The sequence below is a fragment of the Perognathus longimembris genome, chromosome 1, assembly GCF_023159225.1.
Source record: "Perognathus longimembris pacificus isolate PPM17 chromosome 1, ASM2315922v1, whole genome shotgun sequence".
Classification (NCBI taxonomy): Eukaryota; Metazoa; Chordata; class Mammalia; order Rodentia; family Heteromyidae; genus Perognathus; species Perognathus longimembris.
The window spans coordinates 130,301,970-130,323,255 of record NC_063161.1 but is presented as its reverse complement, the minus strand read 5'-3'; the positions used below and the strand labels follow the sequence as shown (position 1 = coordinate 130,323,255).

The window sequence follows — 21,286 nt, the reverse complement described above, 5'->3', positions numbered from 1 at the left end:
TTAAAGATCCATCAACAGGAGACAAAATAAATAAGTTATAACATATACACAGAAAGAAATACTATGTATCTATTTTAAAAAGTAGTCATTCTGTTTGTGCTACTAGAAAACTATGTAGTTCTTTTTTTTTTTTTTTTTGGTGGCCAGTCCTAGGGCTTGGACTGAGGGCCTGAGCACTGTCCCTGGCTTCTTTTTGCTCAAGGCTAGCACTCTGCCACTTGAGCCACAGCGCCACTTCTGGCTGTTTTCTGTATATATGTGGTGCTGAGGAATTGAACCCAGGGCCTCATGTATTTGAGGCAAGCACTCTTGCCACTAGGCCATATCCCCAGCCCCAACTATGTAGTTCTTAATAGAGCTCTATTTTAGTTATAAAGAAAAAATTTCAAAGATTCAGTAGTAAATGAGAAAAAAGCAAGGTAAAGCAAGTGTGTGTAATGTACACATACGTGCACTTATTTACACATGTGTGGATTATCTCTGGGCTGATTCACAAGACTTAGATAAAATGTAACTTAGGTATCTAAAAGGAAGTAGGAGGTAAGCTTTACATTATATATCCTTTCAATTTTATATTTATTATTCATCAAAGACATTATTTAATATTTTAAGTGTTATAATAGCAACGGTAGGGAGAAGGCTGAAATAGTGTGAGAAAAAGGAGGGATTAGAAGCTGATGGTTTCCATGAGAGCAAAGAATTGTAGTGTAAATTAAGATAGGAGGCCATGATCAGAGAAAATTTTGGACTTCTTAAATTACTGGAAAGAGTGCTTTCCTTATTAAATCTTAAAAGGTGGGTTCCTATAGGGCCTTATTATCTTTGAGCTTCACACCCCTTCTGGAGAGAAGAGGCCTCTCTCAGGTCTTCAGTTATAGGATTAATAGGAGGTCTCCGGGAGAGAGTCACTGGTTAGAAGAGAACTATGCAGACAGCTGATTTGCTCTAGGTCCTAGTGATCACACCTGAGAAAACGATGATACATTTCTTAGACTAACCTGCTGCAATCTTGAGTCTCCTATTACAGCTCCATTTCAAACATGAACCTACTCTTTTAAAAAAATTTACGTATTTATTGTCAAAGTGATGTACAGAGGGGTTACAGTTTCATATGTAAGGCAGTGAGTACATTTCTTGTTCAACTTACTTGCTACCTCCTCCCTCATTTTCCCCCTCCCTTTCCCCCCTTTCCCTCCCCCCACTGTGAGTTGTAGAGTTGGTTTACATCAAATGGTTTTGTAAGTATTGCTTTTGGAATTGTTTGTCTTTTTATCCTTTGTCTCTCGATTTTGATATTCCCTTTCCCTTCCCTAGTTCTAATACACATATGTACAGTGTACAAGGTACTCATACAAGATACAGTGATAGCGGGGGTACAACTACATGAAGGGAATAAAAGAGAAACAAAAAAAGCTATGGTTTCACATGGCATGTTGAAAATAATTACAACAATGATATAACACTTGTTTCCATAACATGGAGTTCATTTCACTTAGCATCATCTTATGCATGAACCTTCTCTTGCTCAGTTCTATCCCTGCTTTCCAAGGCTCTCTTTCCTCAGCTTTCAACAGCCCAAGAGTTTCTGTCAAGCCTTCCTTATAGCCTATCTTCATGCCTTCTCCTTTACTGTCCCTTCCACCTGGAACACCCACCCACCTGCTGCCATGGCAGTCTCTGTTTCTAGAGCTAAAAGTCTCACCTCCTCCCCCAGATTTTTCTGCAGCTAAACCAAATAAGGTACAGATTCATATCCATTTCCACCCACATACCAACATTACTGCCTCATCAGCATTAACAATGTCATCAAACACTTATTAAGTGCATATGCCCAGGTGCTCAGATGATACAGAAATGACCCTATATAATCTCTTCTCTCAAGTTGCTGCCAATCTTATAGGAATGATGTAAGTGTAGCTGGGTTTCTGTCTCAGTTTCTCAAAGTCTATTTAATACAATATCAGCCAACCACAAATGACTACAGACTTTTGAGAAATTTCTGAAGCACAAATAGAGGAATGCAAATTAAAAGAATAGGCTATTGGCCCTTGATAAAATTATCAACAAGTTTCTAAAATGATACCAAACTCTAAAAGGACAAATTGGAGACAGTTTTATTAAATCAGTGTAGAAGTTTATTAAGTCTTTAAGAAGAAAAATATTCTTTCTCTCTTTTTCCCTCTTTCTCTCTCTCAACAGTACTGGGGAAATGAACACAAAGCCTCACATATAATCAGCAAATATTCCATATATCCAATCCTAAAAGAATACTCTTTAGCTCAGTAATTTATTTCAATTTTTTTTTTTTTTTTTTTGGCCAGTCCTGGGCCTTGGACTCAGGGGCTGAGCACTGTCCCTGGCTTCCTTTTGCTCAAGGCTAGCACTCTGCCACTTGAGCCACAGCGCCACTTCTAGCCATTTTCTATATATGTGGTGCTGGGGAATCGAACCCACAGCTTCATGTATATGAGGCGAGCACTCTTGCCACTAGGCCATATCCCCAGCCCTTATTTCAATATTTTAAGGAAGCTAAGTTAGATGGGCACTGGTGGCTCACACCTGTAATTCTAGTTACTCAGGAAGCTGAGATCTGAAAATCATGGTTCAAAGCCACCTAGGCAGAAAAGTCCATGAAACTCTTATCTCCAATTAATCACCAATAGCCAGAAGTAAAGCTGTGGCTCAAGCAGTAGAGTACTATCCTTGAGCACAAAAGCTCAGGCCCACAGAGTTCAAGCCCCAGGAGACAGACACGGAGAAAGAGTGAGAGTGAGTGAGAGAGAGAAAGAGAGAGAGAGAGAGAAAGAGAGCTAAAGAGATAATAAAAATTGAAAATAGATTTATGTATGATATTCATCACAGCATTGTTTTAAATAAAGTAACAACAAACATTATGGTACATTTATATGATTGAATATTATTACTCTAGTAATAATTATCAAATTTTAGTACCAGATAATATTTAATAACCTAGGATAAAATTTACAAAAACTGAGAAAATGCAAAACTTCACTCATAACTTAAATTTAGTAAATTTATGTGTGTTAATATATGTATATACACATATATGCATAAATAAACATAAGAAAACAATGCCAAGCACCAGTGGCTTATGCTCATAATCTTAGTTGTTCAGTAGGCCAAGATCTGAGGATCCCAGTTCAAAGTCAGCCCCTGCAGGAAAAACTGTAAGACTCTTTACCTCCAATTAAACACCAAAAAGCAAGAAATGGATTTGTGGCTCAAGTAGTAGAGTGCTAGCAGTGAGTAGAAAAAATTAAGGGACAGCACTGAGGTCCTGGGTTTAAGCCCCCATACTGGCACCAAAAAAAAAATAAAATAAACAAAAACATAGCTAATGTTGATAGTTATCATTTTGATATTATTGACTTAAAGTGCTAAGATTTGGAAAAAATAAAAATAGGATGAATTAGAAGATAAAGAGAATTTTATGGAAATGATGATGGGCAATTCTGACTAAACAAAACAGCCATAAAATATTAGCTAAATACACTATACCAAATCTATATTGGGCTCTAGAATGTCAGCAATAGAAAGGATGGCCCTGACATTCCAAGAACCCATGGAAATACAAAGAAATGCATACCAGATCATAGCTCATACCTGTAATACTAGCTACTTGGGAGGCTAAGATCTGATGATTGTGATTTGAAGCTAGCCTGGACAATAAAATCTATGAGACCCTTATCTCCAATTAACCACCAAAAAGTAGCAAGTGGAGCTGTAGCTCAAGTGGTAGCCTTATGCAAAAAAGTTGAGGGACAGTACCCAGACCCTCAGTTCAAGCCCCAGGACTGGCACACACAGGCACTTGCACATGTGTGTGCACGCACACACATACACACACACACAGAGGCATAGCATTAAACTGGATTACCTCATGGTAAATGCAAATCCAGAAAACATGTTGAGTCTGAATGTTTTACCCCAGAAAAACACCCCAGATACTTGGATGGATTTTTAAGGAAGAAAGAGTTAGTGAGATGAATTCAAAGAAAGTATATTCCAATCATGGCAAATGGAAAGTGCAAAGTCTCTGAGAAGTTTTGAAAATCACTCATCTATAGGTTGGAAGTGTTGACTGAATCAAGAACCAGAAAGGCAGATAGGATTTACATTGGTGCATACCAAACTACTATTTGTTACGAGTCTGGTTTCCACTTCTAAAATCACTATCTGGTATTTTTGATCCATACTGAACAAGGCTACTGATGTGCTCACTTTCAATTTCAGTATTTCTGTAAAAGACTAGAAACAAATAGTTCCTAAGTTGGACCAGTGGATGAATAACACTTTGAACTGCACTGAACTAAATCACAGAGGGTTCTATACTATCTTGAAGGAAATGTAGAGTCACTCAAATGTTTTGTTGATTTCCTTTTTTAAAAACCATAGCTTTAATAGACAATTTACAATGATAAGAGAAATATACTATTTTTCTCTACATTTTCTAGGTTAGGAAAATGTGGCTCATAAGATTACAAAAAATGTTTCACAATGATATGAGAAAAATGATTGGCAACTCATATAATAGCCAGAGTTAATTTCTCTAAAAAAAAAAAAAAATAGAAAGCTCCTGAAAATTAGTTGAAAAACTACCAACAGCTGAGTAGAAAATGAGCAAAAAATAGGCTATAGAAAAAATAGAATATTCATAGAATAGTAATATAAAGGTTAATAGTAGCCTTTATATATTAAAAATATATTCAACTTTACTAATAAGAAACACAAAGTTAAACTATTGAGACACTATCACATAAAAGACTACCAAAAAAAATCCAAAACTTGACAGATTGCTTGGTTGGTTGGTGGGTTTGGGAAGAAAAAGTACCCTCGTGAAGTTACTAGTAGGAATATATATTGGTATGCTCCTTATGGAAAACATATACTTTGGAGTAATCATTAAAGCCATTCACAAATAGCCTTCTTTATCTTTTTCAAGGTCTATCATATCTGAGTCAAGGAGGGGTAGCAAGATGCTTTAGGAAGATATGAACAAAAGTGATATGTGTAATTTCTGGGCAAAGGTTTTAAAAGACAAAGTGCAATTTGCTGTATCTTATTCACTTATTATTTTTACTTTCCATTTACCATTGTGACTGGCAATGTTCCCAGTGCTGGTTACTCCATCAGTTTGAATCACAGAAGATAACACAAAAGCAGAACTCTTTGAAATGATATACAGCATGAGCAAAAAGCAAGTTTTTTGCTTTGATATTGAAAAATAAGTAGCATTTTGGCATTATGTGTCAAAAATTTAAAGTGCATATTCCAGATGTATTTGTCTACATATGAAATGACATTCATAAAAGGTGTCTCATTTCTAAAATATCTTGTTACACCAAATGATTGAAGTAACCAAATGAATACCAATAGTAGGTGAATGCCAGTAGAACATTCACACAATAGAATACTATGCAGCTATAAAAAAAAAAGTTGCTCTTAATGCTGAAAGGGAAGCAAAAAGGCAAAATATATTCTCATGTTTAATACACTACCTTTATATAAAAGGAATCAGAGTATATATCCACATGTGCTTATGCTTGCATAAAAAAACTTTACAATTATATATAATAAACTAAAATTATTATCTTGGGTAAAAAGGGAAGGGGAAAGAAACATAGATGGAAGTTCAATTCATCTTAAATATGAATAGTACAATTTAAACTCTAGCTACCTTTATCCTATGACAACTATCAATCAATTGCCAGTAATTTTACCTATGTTAAAAATACCTTTGCTATTCTTTATTCTTAAGGAAATACAAGAGTATTTAGGAGTGACCAAATATCGTGTTTCCAATTGTCTCTCAAAGGACTGATTATAATGCCTCTGTTTTTGCAACTTTTCCTTAAGTGTCAAATTAATTTGTAAAGGGTATGGTTACACATGTGAACATGCTTTTCATTTTTAATATGTGCCAAGTTTTATTCTAGTGGCAGCCACCTGTCACTTAAAAACATCCCTTCTGTCAGAAGACTTCCTATCTACTGACACACAGAGGACAGAAAAGGACAGTAGTACTTGAAATGGCTGGCTAAGGAAAACAACAGTCAGACTGTGAAATAGTTCTCTACCCTATCTTCAAACTAAAATGGCAACAAAGAGATGGTAGTACGGAGAATAAGCATAGAACTTCAACTTCAAGTTCTCATCCTCTATTTGATTTTTATTACTCAGCACAGAAAAAGTCAAGGCCACTTCCCATCTCTTAAGGCTCTGGCTTAATTGTCATGCATTCCCAGAAGTACACTGTAAGACAATGACTAATTACTGAGAAGCTTCTCCAGCACCATATGTCTTCATTTTCAAAAGAAAAAAATTGTCCCAACCATTATTGGAACAGATTTCTTACCTCCTGCAGCTGGAGTCGGACCTTGGTAACTGCTCGGATCCAATGCGCTCTGGCTTGGGTAAAGGGTGAAGATGCATTCTCCTCAGGAAGACTTGTAACAAAGAAGAATATTTCTTAAAAACAGGCAAGGCCACAAGGTGACAGATCTAAAGGCAAAATTGCAAAGTATCTAAAAGAAAGCATTTGTATTCATGCCTTTACTTGGTTAGTTTTTCTTATGAATACCTAATATGAAAACATTCCTCTCTAAGACAACTCCTTTTAGCTCTTCATCTGTTCCTACTCTTCCTTTTTTCATTTTTTTTTCATTTACTCAATGAGATGGCTCACTGAAAATGGAGAAATGGTAAGGGTCCTGAGTCAATGTCAAGAACAGAAATTCTGCAGAGAGAAAATAAAAGAGGCTTTTCAACCCTTCCTTGGAGGCTACCAGTCTCCACTGGAGGTTTCTATAGCTTCTTATAGCAAAATTTTATTCCTACAAATCCTTCCTGCTTCACTAAGTATTTTGAAAGACTTACCAAATCTTAGACTACATAAAAAATGCCAAGAAAACAATCACAGCTTGTCATGATTGTGTTCCTTGAGCTGCCTCAGGGGCATCCTCATAAAATGAACAATAAATATAACAAAAATTCATTTGAGACAAACTCTACTTTGTATTAGAACAAGCCATCATCTAGGTTCTTAATTTAGTGATAATGATTCTCTTTCCTCCTGTTGGATCCTATAGCTAAGGTAGCAGACAAATACCTACCACCTGGGTATACAAAATATATGCTATGCTCTGATGCCATCTACATGAATTCATTGTTCTAAAACACTTGTGAGCAAGTCTGGCGAAAGTATAACTGGGTTTTATGTACACAGCTAGGATCTGAGAAGACATAAGTAGAGAAGAACAAGTACTCATGTTGGATATATCTGCTTTTCTACCAAGAACTTCAGCCCTGACGATTTGAACTGTGAAGTTTAAGGTCCACAGAGAACCAGTCTTTCAGTGGGTTATCAATCCAATGAAAAGGCTCATCCAGAGTGTTGTGTCCTGACCATCTTGCCTATTAGATGAGCCATAAGAGATGACTGAAAACTAAGAATGATCCGGGCATGGTGGTACATACCTGTAATCCCAGCACTTAGGAAGCAGAAGCAAGTAGACTATGAGTTTAAGGCTAACCTGTGCTATATAACAAGACCCCGTCTCAGAAAGAAGAGAAGGCTTAAGATGAAAAGAGAGCAAATTTTATCCTCAGAAAAGTATGTGACTCATCCAATAATCCAGTGGTGAAGTAGAAGCACTAACCATTCCTTAACTTTTATCATGTAATTGACATTTGCTGCCCTGATCTCTCAGTTAGAATTTAGGCATACATTATCACACCAGGCAAAAAAAATGTTTAATTTTTTTTCTTACAGAAACATATTTCCAAACACACTGCCATATCATGGGGAGGTAGAAGAGTGAGTTAAGTCTGTCCCCTAGATCAAGTCTCTCATAACGATCCTGGGTTTGCAAAATAAAATAGAACAATAGCATTCGCAAAGTAAGTTAAAATATTAATAGATTAGCAAGCTGTCAAAGCACCCAAAGAAATGAGGTTATCTAATGAAATCACCTGCAGGACTCAAGTTATTTCATACAATGGCTGCCACATGTGGAGTCAAGAACTACCAGTTGCTCATAACTGTAATCCTAGCTACTCAGAAGGAAATTTGAGGATTATGGTTTGAAGCCAGCCCAGGCAGGAGAGTCTGTGAGACCCTTATCTCCACTAAACTACCAAAAAGCTGGAAGTGGAGCTGTTGACTAAAGTGGTAGAGCATTAACCTTGAACAAAAAGAATCTGAGGGACTGTACCCAGGCCCTGAGTTCAAGCCCCAGGCCTGACACAAAACAAAACAAAAACTACATATTCAATAAGTCTGAATAGTACAGATCAGCAAATACAACAAACCCAAAAATATCAGTAATTACATCAAAAAATCAATGGCAACAATGCAAATGAGTATGGGTATCTTACCTTCCTACCATGCTCATTTTTTCAGTAAAACTAATGAAAAAGCACTTGTGTTCACTAAGTGATACCATAGGGCAAGTACTTAGGAAGCATGTGAGAAAGCATCACTTACCTCTCCTGGGGGCCTAGGATATGGTCCTTGTGTAGCACCAGATCTGAGGGAGGATGGATTGTAGCATCTTCTCTCATCTCCTTGATTTCACATGTTCTCTCCTTCTCTGATTCACATGTTACCTCCAAGGCTTTCTCTTGTTCTCCAAAGTTGGGCTTGCCATCTCTGGAGAGGCTACCAGAGCTGTGGCAGGAATGAATTGAGTCCCTCTCCCGATGATCATCATCTTGTTCAGGATACTGGTCTAGTTCACTCAGCTGAGAGCTTCCTTGACTCACATTACAGGAAGAGCCATACCTACTACTGCTGGTGGGGCTGTGAGAATGAGAAGATGACAAATGAGTGAATAAATGCAAACTGGGAACCAGGGCACGAGTATGGGAAAATCCAGGAAATAATTACATTGGAGTAGCAATCACAAACAGGAGGTTTCTATCTAGAGGACCAAATTTCACAATCTAGAAAATTTTATTCTCTATTCAGCAGATCACAACAGGATACAACACAATATGCTGGGTTCTCCAATAGTACCCTGCTCTTGACTTGGAAAGATTTCCTTTGTCCTTCCGTCTATCTCTCCCTTCCTTCCTCCCTTTCCTATCTTACTTCCTCCTTTTCTCATTCCTTTCCTTTTCATTCTTTTTTGTTCAGTACAAAGGACTGAATTCAGTGCCTTGCACTTGCACTTTCTAGGCAAATACTCTACTACTTGACTCTTGCCCTAGTAATAATATTTTTCCTTTAATATGTTATTTGTGAGTAGGATTAAGAGCTCTACTGCTTATCCCTAAATTCTTTTTGTGGTCTTCTAAAGAAACTTGTCCAGTGGCTGTGATGAAAGTTTTCTTTTTTAATTCCACATAGTAAAAATGCAAAAATAAACTACAATCCAATTTTCTATTATTTAATAAACAAAGTCCTCATTTACTTCTCTACAACTGTAAATGTGTGTGGCGGTGCCTTAGCAAAGGAGAACTGACATGCCCCTTCAATTGTTCCTCATCATCTACAGGTTGAGATATAGAAGCTTGTTGGAAGCATCTTAGAAAACTTGGAAAATCAAAGCAAAATAGGTCTTTCCTCATCTATTATATAAGTACGTAAGGCTGCTTAAATACTTGGAACCTCTTCTGCTCTCTTCTCCATTCCACATTACATAAGGCAGAGCAAACTGGAGTGAATAATTCTCACTCAAATTAGAGTGAGTAAATCTTAAAGGAAGGGCATAGCTCTCTTTTAAGCAAATAAACTACTTTTGGTACCAGGGAGGAGAGGGAGGATGAAAATATTCACATATTAGTTCCTACCATCTAACCCCCTAGTTAACATGAAACTTGGGTAATAGGAAAGACACATGAAGGATAAAAAGCCAGCTACCATAATCTACCACTAAGAAATTTGCATCATAAATGGCCAATTCCTTAAAACCATTTATGATGTTTGAGTTAAGAACAGGCCTTTTGTTGGTCATCGGTTCCTTGGGATCATTCAGGGTAACTAGCTGCTGTACATTCAAAACAGAGGCAGTGCTAGCAGACACTACTTCCTCTTCTTGTTTTTCTGGCTTGTGAAGTAGCTCAGGGACAGTGCAGTGTTCTTCCTCATGCTTCTCTGAAGGACAGGTGGAGCCAGAAGGGTTGACCTTGGTACCCCAGAATTCTCCAGATGCCGGAATTTCCAGCTGACTTTCTGCTTCTCTAGGCCCTGAAAGCCCATCAGCACAGCCATTTGACTTGGCCTCCAGTTGCTCAGTCCCAAAGGGCTGAGTATAGGCTTCATCTGGCTCAGCCCCCATTATTTCTGAAGACTCCAAAGCTATATTAGCCTCACTGGGGGTCAGGTCCTGATCACCACTGATAACTAAAACTGGAGAGGAGGATTCTGCAAGCGTTTTTTCAGGATCCCCTTTATTCTCTTTTGGCCACGGAAATGAAAGATCCAATTTCTTTACAAATCCTAGTTTAGGATCACTTGCCAAGATACTTCCTTTCCCCTCACTACTTCCCTCAAATAGACTTGAGAACTTTTTAAAACTGGACATTAAGCCAGTGTCTGCTGCTCTGTTGCCAGAGGAGGAAGGTGAGGAAAAGAAAGAACTCAGTGTCTTCCCACAATCAGTAGTGGAGGAGGGGAAGTGGAGCTTAGGCCAACTGGTAATGTTTGGAATCTCTAAGTGGGGCCTTGGTTGCTCTGATTCCTGGGGGACTGCAGGTGGGTCTTCCTGGGCATTATTTAACCCACCACTTTCTCTGACACTAAGCACAGGCTCCTCCTGCAGAGGACAAGAATAAGACTCTTGAGTTTCCAGTGTGGTGCTCTCATTAACACTTGCTTTGTCAAATGGTACAGTATTGGTTTCCAGTGAATTTGTGGATTGCAACTCTAAGAAGTCTTGAGTTGTGGAGGCAGTCTGAATAGCTGGCTCTGTTTCAAGAAGTGGTAATTGACTTGGAGAAGAAAGATCTTCAGCAATCATGGTAGGATCTGAGTGCAACTGTTTTGGCAATAGTATATGATCTGCTTCCAATGATGCCTCTGTGTCTGTACCCTGCAAAATCCCCATGTCTCCTTCATCACTCAGAGACAATACTCCTTGCCCTGCGTCATCCTCTGAGACAGAAGATGTAGCAGCCATCTCAAAACCTGGAAGTTCTGGAATATTTTCAGGAATATTATTTGTTTCCATTTTTGCTAACACAGTATTGGCTTCTGTCTTGACACTAATCACAGACAATCTACTGTCATTGAAAGCTAAATCTAAATTGAGTCCTTCAGAGGTAGCTTCTCTCTGCAAACATTCTGTAGGTACTGATACCACAGTATCTCTGGAATGACCATTTTGAAGCAAGGAGGTAGCTACAGATGACTTTGGTTTAGGTGTCTCTGGTTTGGGACTTCTGAAAATACCAAACAACTCACTTTTGAGGGGCTGTGATGATGTATTAGAAGAAAAAGAAAAAATGGAATTTTTCTTTGGAGATTTAGGAGAGAAAAGTCCAGAAAATGTTTTAGGAGGTTCAATTAAGCACTCAGAGAAAGATTTTACTTTAGTCACAAATCCTGAAAGCATTTCTACTTTAGAGCCTGATTTATCTTCCTCTTTATCTACTTCTTGCATCTGAAGGTGCCCTGCACACTCGGGTATTGAAGAAGCTGCACCGGGTTTGAGGATCTGTGGTAAGGCCTCATCAGGGGCCTTTTCCAGTGGCAAGTTTAATGGGTCTGTAATAAATCTTTCATTCTGGTGTTCAGTACAAGCATCTAAATCATTCAGCTTTCCATTCAAATGATTCTCACGAGAAAAGGACTTGGCCAATATGTCATTAGGTAAAGCACTCTGGTTGACAGCCTCGTCTTTGTGGGGAGCTACCCCAAAGGTCTCTGGGCTAATAAGGAATGTTTTAGCCTGTACCTGAGATTCTGGTAAAGGATAAACAATGTCTTTTTGCAACTGATTTATCTGAAAATCTGAAGATGTCCCTAGCTCATTACCAGAACTCAATTTTCCCTGAATTTTCTCTATATTGGGCTCATGTGCAAAGGAGGTAAGCTCAATGGTATTACTAATGAAAATACAAGGGGGGTTTTGTTGTTCATAAATTTCTTCCTGGGCTATGCTATTTCTATGACTACTGGGCCCTTCCTTAGTCAGTGTGTCATTAGTGTCTACCAAAACACTTGGTGTCTTACAAGGCTGAGTAATCACTGGAACACCAGGTGAAACATTTTGTTTTTCCCCAGAAGTCTGCTGCTTTTCATCCAAAAAGGATAAGTTGAACAAACTAAAGGCAGAACTATTATGAGAGGTATCCTTCTTGATGCTTGAGCTAGTAGCAGAAAAAAAGGAAGGAAGTGTGAATAGCCCTTCTGCTTGAGATTTGGCTCTTGGTAGAGGAGCAGAGGCTCTGTTTTCAGATTTTTCATGTCCAGTTAAGAAGGAAAATACACTTTTTCTGCTTGGCAGTTCTGGCTGGGATGGAGATGTTGTGGCAGTTGAAAAACTCCAGTCTTTGTCAGGAAAATGATTTTGTTCATTTGAATATCTTTGACTCCAATTATCAAAAGATTTCAGAACTTCTGTTACTGTAGATATGCCACTAGTTTCTTTTGAAGTATCTCTAGGATATTCTTTAAGATTAGTTGTTAAGAAAGATGTATCTGTTGACTGCTGGTCTCTAAAGGGTACCTCTTTTTCATTCATATCCAAACCCTGTATATCTCTAGTTGTTGATTCCCTTGGCTCACTGTAATCAATAGTAGTCTGTTTGTTTAAACTTCTAACTCTAACCTTCCCTTTACTGGTAAGTGTGACAGAAGGTAAATTCCCATTATCTTGGTTATTCAGCTGAACAGGATTAGGATTTGACCTCACCTCTTCACCAATCATTGAAGAAATAGTTATATTTTCAATCTTCTGTACAGGAGATACATTGGTTTTAAAGAAATCTCCAACGGTACCAAAAAAATTTGAAACACCAGATGGTTCTTTCTTCTCCTGAGATGTTATCTTCCTAGTTTTTTCACCATTCCTTTCCAAATTTGATGATTCTTTTTTATTCACCTGGGGTTTAAAGAGGTTCAAAAATCCAGGTGGCTGTTTTTCATTTGTCATTGTCACTGAAGATTCTCCCCGACCAAAAAGTTTCAATGCACTTTTAAATAAAGTTCTCTCAGACTCTTTGGAAGACTGGTCCTGAGAAAGCTCACAATTCTTGTGCTCATCCTTACTAAACTGTAGTGGAAGAGGATCTGAACTTGAGTCAGCTGCAATTGTTTTATCATCTTCTATAGCTGATTTAGATTGAAGAGTACTTTGACTTACCTGACGTGATCTTAGCAACCTTTGCTTTTTCACATGACTGCTTTTACTTAAAGGGAATTCTTGCCTTACATTTTCAGTAAACTCTGGTTGCTGAACATCAGATATTATTTGTCTATCAGGATCTTTAAGACAATTTTCTTCTTCCTTTTGGGAGTTATTCTGTAATTGCTTACTCAAGATTAATGGTGGATGATCACCATCTGTGAGCTCTACTGATTTTGTCTGTTGATCCAATTTCGGCATGACCAAAGTCTCTGAAGATTCATTCTTAACAAAATCCAAAGAACTTTCAACCAAGGCACCCAAAACAGAAAACACTGGAGTCAGTTTATTCAATGATGTTTCTTCTGCTTGCTGTGAGCCTCCAATCATATTTTCAGAATGAACTGAAGAGGCAGCTTCTTTAGAAGATGAAAGCCAATGCAAAGGAGAAAGGTGAACAGATGAATCTTTAGCTAGAGGCCGGTTCTTAGGTCTCTCTGTAATTTGATCTCTATTTAAGACATGACTATTCCTGGTTTGGGGATGATTTCTAAGATCCAATATACGGTCAAGGTCTCTAGAACCACAGGTCCTTTCTTTGAAAGATTTAAAATCTCCTTTAAACTTCTGAGAATTATGGTCTGAAAAATCTAATGGTTGATCTCTTTGGGCAAAAGCTGACTCTTCAAGTACTTGTGAAAACTTTTCTAAATTTACATACAGTGATCTTTCTTTTGTTGGCAAAGCTATAGATAAATCAAGAGGGTCATCAATTGATCTTTCTTCAACATACCATAATATTTCATCTTCTCTGTCATGTACTTTAAAATTATGGGCAGAAATAATGCTGTCATCAAACATGAAACTTGATGGATTTGTCTGTAAATCATAATTCAAATATTCTTCATAAGAATAATTTGGTATAAATAAATATACATACTGCCCAGTAGGATCAGTGAGGAGAGAATAGATATACTGACTATCACGGAACATATAATATCCATAATTCCCATCCTCTGAGGGCAACCAGATGCCGTTTTCAAGGCATGACATCCATGCCTGGTACTCATATTCAAAACTTGAAAAAATAAAGTTTTCTTCCATTCTTAATGATTCTTGATCAAATATGGAAGACATAGTTTTCTCATAAAGTGAAGAATAACTTAAGTCAATGGGTAATTCTGGCAAATTCTTAGTCTCATTAATTGGGAGATAACCAGAATTTCCATATAATGCACTAGCTGCCCACATATCACCTCTTAATAAGTAATCTTCATTAAATGCTAACTGATCAGATGATTCATATGGTAAGTCACACCAAATGACACTGTTTGGATTTTTTCTCCATTCCAAGATATTTGCATTTTGATCTTTTTGGCAAAAATTTATTATTGGGTTTTCTGAGTCAGGCCACATGAAAGCATCCGCTGATGGAAATGTATTTTGATTCAACTTATGATAAACTGGTTGAAGTTTTCTGGAATTTTTAGAAAAATCTTTTATATCACAGTCCCATTCAAAACATAAAGAACTATTCATCTCTTCAAAAGCTTGACGGTGGTTTGTTTTATTTAAAATGCTAGTAGCTAGAACAGGTAAATTTAACTTATTTGAACTTTCATGTGGTTTTATTTCAAAAATATGGTCTGGTGTTGGCTTCTTAGCCAAAGGTTTCTCGAAGAGACCCAGTTCAGAACTGGGAGCATAATGAAATACTGAATTCTCAGAAGAGGGACAATGCTTTTCATCTTGGTTTTTCCAAGTGGGAAGAAAATGATGATGTTGGACACAATTATCAGATGATGGTATGTTTTCTTTAGATAATGATGAAATGCTTTCTATGAAACCAGAAGTTTTATGGTTTTCAACCTGGTTCCTCTGGCTCTCAACAGTAGCACATGATGCAGTAGGGACCTCATCCAAGGATAAATGCTTATTTCCATTCAAACTTTTTATATCATCTGCAGAAACAAACTTTATTTCATTTGGTTTATAATCACTCATATTGCTATTTGATATAAAGTTAAATATTCCAGAGAATAAACTTGAGGTACCACTCTTGTGACTGGAATCATCATTTGTCATATTTAATTCTTGTTGAGCAGGTAAAGTCTCAGAAGAAAACCTACTAAGCAGACCAGAAAAGAAACCTCCTTGTGTGGTTTTCTTGGAAGTTTTATCTTCACCTTTATCTTCAGTAACTCTATTAAACCAAGTAGATTTTGAGGTGGTTGAAATAAACTCTAATGAAGAGTCTGATACTGTTGAAAATGTCACTTGTGAAAAATCCTTCAGCTCTTCTGAAAGATCTGAAGTTCTATGTTCTTCGGACACAACTCCAGAGATAGTTCTTTCATCATTCTCTATTGCTATTTGGTCATTTGGATTTAATTCTTCTATAATCCTAGGTTCCCCAGTATCATTAATATTAGGGGCTGAATCAGACTTTATTATATTAAGTTTGTCATCTTCAGGACAAGGCATTTGGTCATTCTTATTTAATTCCTCTGCACTGCTGAATTTCTCTGGATCAGTACAAATATCTGGAACTGAACTACACTTTATTTTACTAAGTTTGACATCTTCAGGATAATTTATCTGGCCATTCTTATTAAATTCTTCTGTACTACCCAGTTCTCCTAAAATATTTGGTACTGAATTAGATTTTACTGAACTAAGTACGGCATCTTCATGGCAATTTCTTTGGATCTCTTTGTTAGTGGTTGCTACTGAACCATGAAAAATCTGGTCATTATCAGTGTTATGACTGTCAGTGAAAGAAAACTTAAACAAAGGAAAAATGCTTCCTTTTTCTTGTAAATCCTGTTGCTTTTCAGAATGACTAAGAACTCTGAAAAATGGAATATTTAGTTTTCCACTAAACAAAAAGGAATTGCAATCTTTCTTAGGGCTCTTTTCCCTTCCATCTTCCTCCATCTGGTGAATTTTCACAGATTCTGACAAAGTGTCCTTTGAACGGGTCTCAGGAGATGTGAACAAAAACTGGCTAAATGATTTTCTGAGTGGTTCGAGGAAATCATCATCACCAGTAACTTTGTCCTCCTCTGATGGCTTTGAAGTAGCTTCTTCATTTGCAGTTCTACTGCGGGCTCTACAAAGATATCCTGGAGTATCTTTAGCACATGTTACTGATTGATCTGGCAACAGAGACAAATCTGGTTTATCTTCCAGCACTCTCTCAATATTATCCTTCTTACTTGTACAACTTGCTATGTTTGAGGGTTCACTGGCCACTTGGGAGGACAATAAATCTTTACTTGGTAGTATTTGGGAACCTGGAGTTTCCCCATCACTCTTAAGTAAAGAACCAAAGCTACTATTGTGATTGACAGAGATAGCTTCCATTTGATTAGGCTCCAAACCAATAAAGCTTTCCTTCCTCAATGTCATGCTGTGGTCTTCTTTTTTGGTTTCTTCTTTCTCTGAAAAGATCTTTAATGGATTTAACATGCCAAAAACAGACTTTATAACTGAACTCTGACTTTGTGGTGCTGAATCCCTTCTAGTAGTCTCTGTTACACCCAAGTTTAAACTCTCAATCTTGGTGCTCATGTGTTCATTTTCAGAGGTTTTGCCAGGTCTGCTGGTATCCTTATTATCAATTGTTGGAGAGGAAAATGAAGGTTGACTAGATAGATCCTTCTCTAATACTGACTTAGTACTGGGTTTAGATGCTAAATTAATTGTCTCTGTTTGATTAAGAGGTTCTGTTTTTTCTGGAACTAAATAAACCAGTTTCTCCACAGAAGTTGTTAAATGCTTTGTGCCTGAACCCACCTTTTCTGTTAGTGAATTAAATAAAGACCCAACAGCACTTTTTACTCCACTCAGCTCAGAGAAAGAATTGGCTTTGTCTCTGTCATTCTTTTTATTACTTAGAGGAAGTATTTGATCACCAAGCATCTTCTGTTCTGCACTATCAACAGTATTATCACATTTTTGTGTTTTTTTAGTTCTGGGAAGGGAACCAAATCTATTAATCTCTTCTTCCTTCTCTGCTAAATATTCTGACACAGTTTCTACCAAACACTGAAGCTCATCCATAGTATCAACATAGTCTTCTTTGGGTTCCTCAACTGAAGGAGTTAGCTTTCCCATTGAGCACCTTAACAGATCTCCAACTGGGTTTGCATCACAATTCATCCTTTGTAATAGCAATGTTGGATTTGTCACATAACATTCTTCAGTAAAATCTTCTATAGAATGGATACTGGATGGATCCCATGTTGGAGACAGTGAATTTTCCTGCTCATCAGAAATAGGGGAATACAAGATTTCTTCAGAAGTACTGCTAGTAGAATCTTCAACAATATCTAATGGAGTACAATTAATGATAGGCTGGTTTGAGCCAGATGAGTTTTCACAGTTTCTTAAGCAACAGGACAGATCATAGTGACCTTCCATTGTAGTAATCCATGTACCACTCTTAACTACAAATCCATCTTTGTAGGAGTACAAAGTTGGGTAATTTTGTTTCTTCTTTTCAATGTGGCAAGGGTCATAATTTTCAGTATCAGGATATATATATTTGGAGTTAGTCTTCATGTCATATTGCTGTATTTTACTATCTTCAAAATGGCTGTGAAGTTTCTTTTTTCTTCTATCTATTGTATTATATTTCTGAGGATATGTAGAGAATGCAGTTGTTTCAAACTGATGGTCAAAATTATGAACACTAGAGAATTCTGTTTGTTGGCTCTGAGATGGTGTCTTTTTCCAATTGTACTCCAGGTGCTTTAGTTGGCTATAGGATTCATCAGTTTTTAAAAGTGTTCTAGTTTCTTTTACCCCTGCTTCCTTCAAGCTTCTGGTACTATTTTCTAGAAGATCTTGTGGTATGTTTCCCTCTATCTCTTTATATACATCTTTTTGCTCTTCATAGTCACTATCAGAGAAAGCTGAAAGAATCCTAATTTTATCATTTTTAGCCTGTGATCCTTGTCTGATGCAAGAGGTTAAAATTGGAGGAAAAGTAAGGTAAGGAAAAGGGAGAGATGGGAAAAAAGGAAGAAATAAATTATAAGATTAAATACTTAGTCAATGGTATTAGAATACCAGTCTTACAAAAAAAATTCAAACTAAAAAATATGAAAAGAGAATCTACATTCTTTTTTTTTATTCTAACAAGGGTATTTTAATAAGACCTTTATATTTATTTCAGTGATTCCCCAAGAGTTTATTAAACCATTGCTTGGTTCACTGTTCTATAAGAAGAGAATCTACATTCTTTTTTTTTTTTCTTTTTTTTTTTTTTGGCCAGTCCTGGGCCTTGGACTCAGGGCCTAAGCACTGTCCCTGGCTTCTTCCCGCTCAAGGCTAGCACTCTGCCACTTGAGCCACAGCGCCGCTTCTGGCCGTTTTCTGTATATGTGGTGCTGGGGAATCGAACCTAGGGGCTCGTGTATCCGAGGCAGGCACTCTTGCCACTAGGCTATATCCCCAGCCCCAGAATCTACATTCTTAATCAATGTAACATATAGCAGTGCAGTCATATAGTTTTTCCACATCATATAAAGAACTTCTTGTTTTGTGCCTAGAGCTTGATTTCAGGGCCTGAGATTTTTTTTTCCCTAAAGGCTAATGCTCTACCATTTGAGCCTTAGCGCCACTCTGGCTTTTTGCTGGTTAATTGGAGATCTCACAGACTTTCCTGCCTGGGTAGGCTTTGAACTGTGATCCTCAGATCTCAGCCTCCTAAGTAGCCAGGATTACAAGTATAACCACCAGTGCCTGGTTTGTATTTTCTTTCATATTTACAAAAGTATAACATGGGGCTGGGAATATGGCCTAGTGGCAAGACTGCTTGCCTCCAATACATGAAGCCCTGGGTTCGATTCCTCAGTACCAAATATATAGAAAACAGCCAGAAGTGGCACTGTGGCTCAAGTGGCAAAGTGCTAGCCTTGAGTAAAAAGAAGCCAGGGACAGTGCTCAGGCCCTGAGTTCAAGCCCCAGGACTGGCAAAAAAAAAAAAAAAAGCATAACAATGATCTACAGAAGGATACATAAGAATACATAAGAACTAGCAATGGGAAGGAAAGTATTTGGAGACAGGAAGGAGATCTAGTGAAAAAAGATAACAGGTGTGTTCTTTGTATGTTATAGTTTAAAGTTTATTTAACAAGCTTTGTAAAAACTCCTTAATAACAATAAAAAGTTTATTTAACCATGTAAATATTTCATATATTTAAGAAACTAATAAAGTCACATCAAAAGTACGGAATCTGCTATAATAATGGCATTGTATTATGAAAGTCCCACGAAAATATTTATATAGGAGAGGTTATGCAATCATTTAGTATTTGTGGGTTTTGTTTTTATTGTGATAAAGTATGTATCAAAATTACTGATCCAGATGCAGGGTGGAATGTTGGGGGAGCATGTCTTCACAGCTATCTATCGTAGGGGTACATACTGTGCTCACCAGTTAAAAACCATTATCTGATCATGAAATGAAGTATTCTTGATAAGATGTATAAATGTAACTGTGTGGGGAAAAGGCTGAGAATCTATATTAAATGAGTGTGACTTGGACAATCATACTGCTGCACTTTCATTACCACCTCAAGTTAAAGTACCAAAATTCTTCTTGTTCTCAATACTCACCTGAGGGCCTGCCTCTCTGGATAATAGAGGTCATAACTCTGCATAGAGTCATTGCATGAGTCCCGAGAACTGCCCTGAAGCAGGAGCTGCTGTGTCGATCGAACTGGCATAGAAAACTGATGAACAGAAGCATTGGGCTGGGAAGTTGTATGGTAAGGAGGTGGAATGCTATTGCTGGTCTCACTGCGATAGTCACTGTCTCGGTCATCAACGGCACTATCAGGATCTTCAAAAGCTGTGAAATAAGCACAGTGATCCAAACACCCCAGCTTTATTTAGTTTTTCACAACTCTATCTGCTTGCAGAGATGTGGGTAGCTACAACCTAGAGTTTGAGAACAAAAGCAAGTGGAGCTGCACATGAGCCCAGTGACCTCACAGCCTTGACTAATAACTGAGCCGACTTGGTTTCATTTTAGTACTGATTCTTAGAGCAGCTCCAAGTTGCATTTTCCTAAGGCAAAATTCATTGTTATCTGCTTCTCCAGCTATCTTAACTCTAAGTAAAATCTGCTTTTAAATGTCAATCAATTCTGGTTCTCTACTGTTATCAAAAAGGAGAAACTAGAGGGGGAAACAGCTTTTCCATATCTTTAAAAGGTTTAATTTAAAGCTGGTCTAGTGTTCACAGATGTTAAGCTATAGGGAGTAATGTCTGACATCTGAAGCTGGTCCTAGAAACCATGAAGATCAAAGCCAAGGCTTAGGAGTCAAGCCAGAGCTGATGTCAGTGGATCATATTTATAATTCTAGCTACTCAGGAGGGTATCTAGAGGATTGAGGATTGAAAGCAGCCCAGGAAGAAAAGTCTTTGAGACTCCATTTCTAAAAAGTTAGGCTGGAAATACGGCTCAAATGGTAGAGCACTAATTGTGAGCAAAAAAGCTGAGTGAGCATGAAACCCTGAGGTCAGGTCCAATAAAGGAGAGAGAGAGACAGACAGACAGACAGACAGAGATCAAGCTAACATCTGACGCTAAATGTAGCTAAGAACAGCAGTTTTACTGTCTTGCTTCAATGTCAGGTTTTCCTAATATTTCCTGTCAAGCACCTATATCCTGGGCCCAGAATTTCCATCCTAAGCATCAGCTAACAGAAGAAAACATATCCACTGCCCATGAGATCTTCCTCAAGATGCAGCCAAATTTAATAGCTGTGAATAAAAATTTACCAACTTATTTCTGCTTCTCAGACTGGCATCTGACTGCCTAGTATTTTTTTTTTCTTAATGCTAGCAAAAATGACTACCATTACAAATAAAACTTTAACAGGGAATTCAACCTAACAGTGTGTATAAACTACTTTATAGAGAAATCATATCTGACACCATACCCATACGTGTATGAGTAA

The 21,286-nt window shown here is 37.5% G+C and overlaps 1 protein-coding gene across 1 annotated transcript in view; it reads right to left on the bottom strand.

Annotated features, from left to right (window-relative positions):
• LOC125338645 overlaps nucleotides 1-21,286 on the bottom strand; it is a 163,284-nt gene that overhangs the window by 70,242 nt on the left and 71,756 nt on the right. The window contains 4 exon segments of the mRNA XM_048329602.1: nucleotides 6,377-6,467; nucleotides 8,507-8,821; nucleotides 9,964-17,984; nucleotides 19,934-20,172. Of these exon segments, the coding sequence (XP_048185559.1) occupies nucleotides 6,377-6,467; nucleotides 8,507-8,821; nucleotides 9,964-17,984; nucleotides 19,934-20,172 (8,666 nt within the window).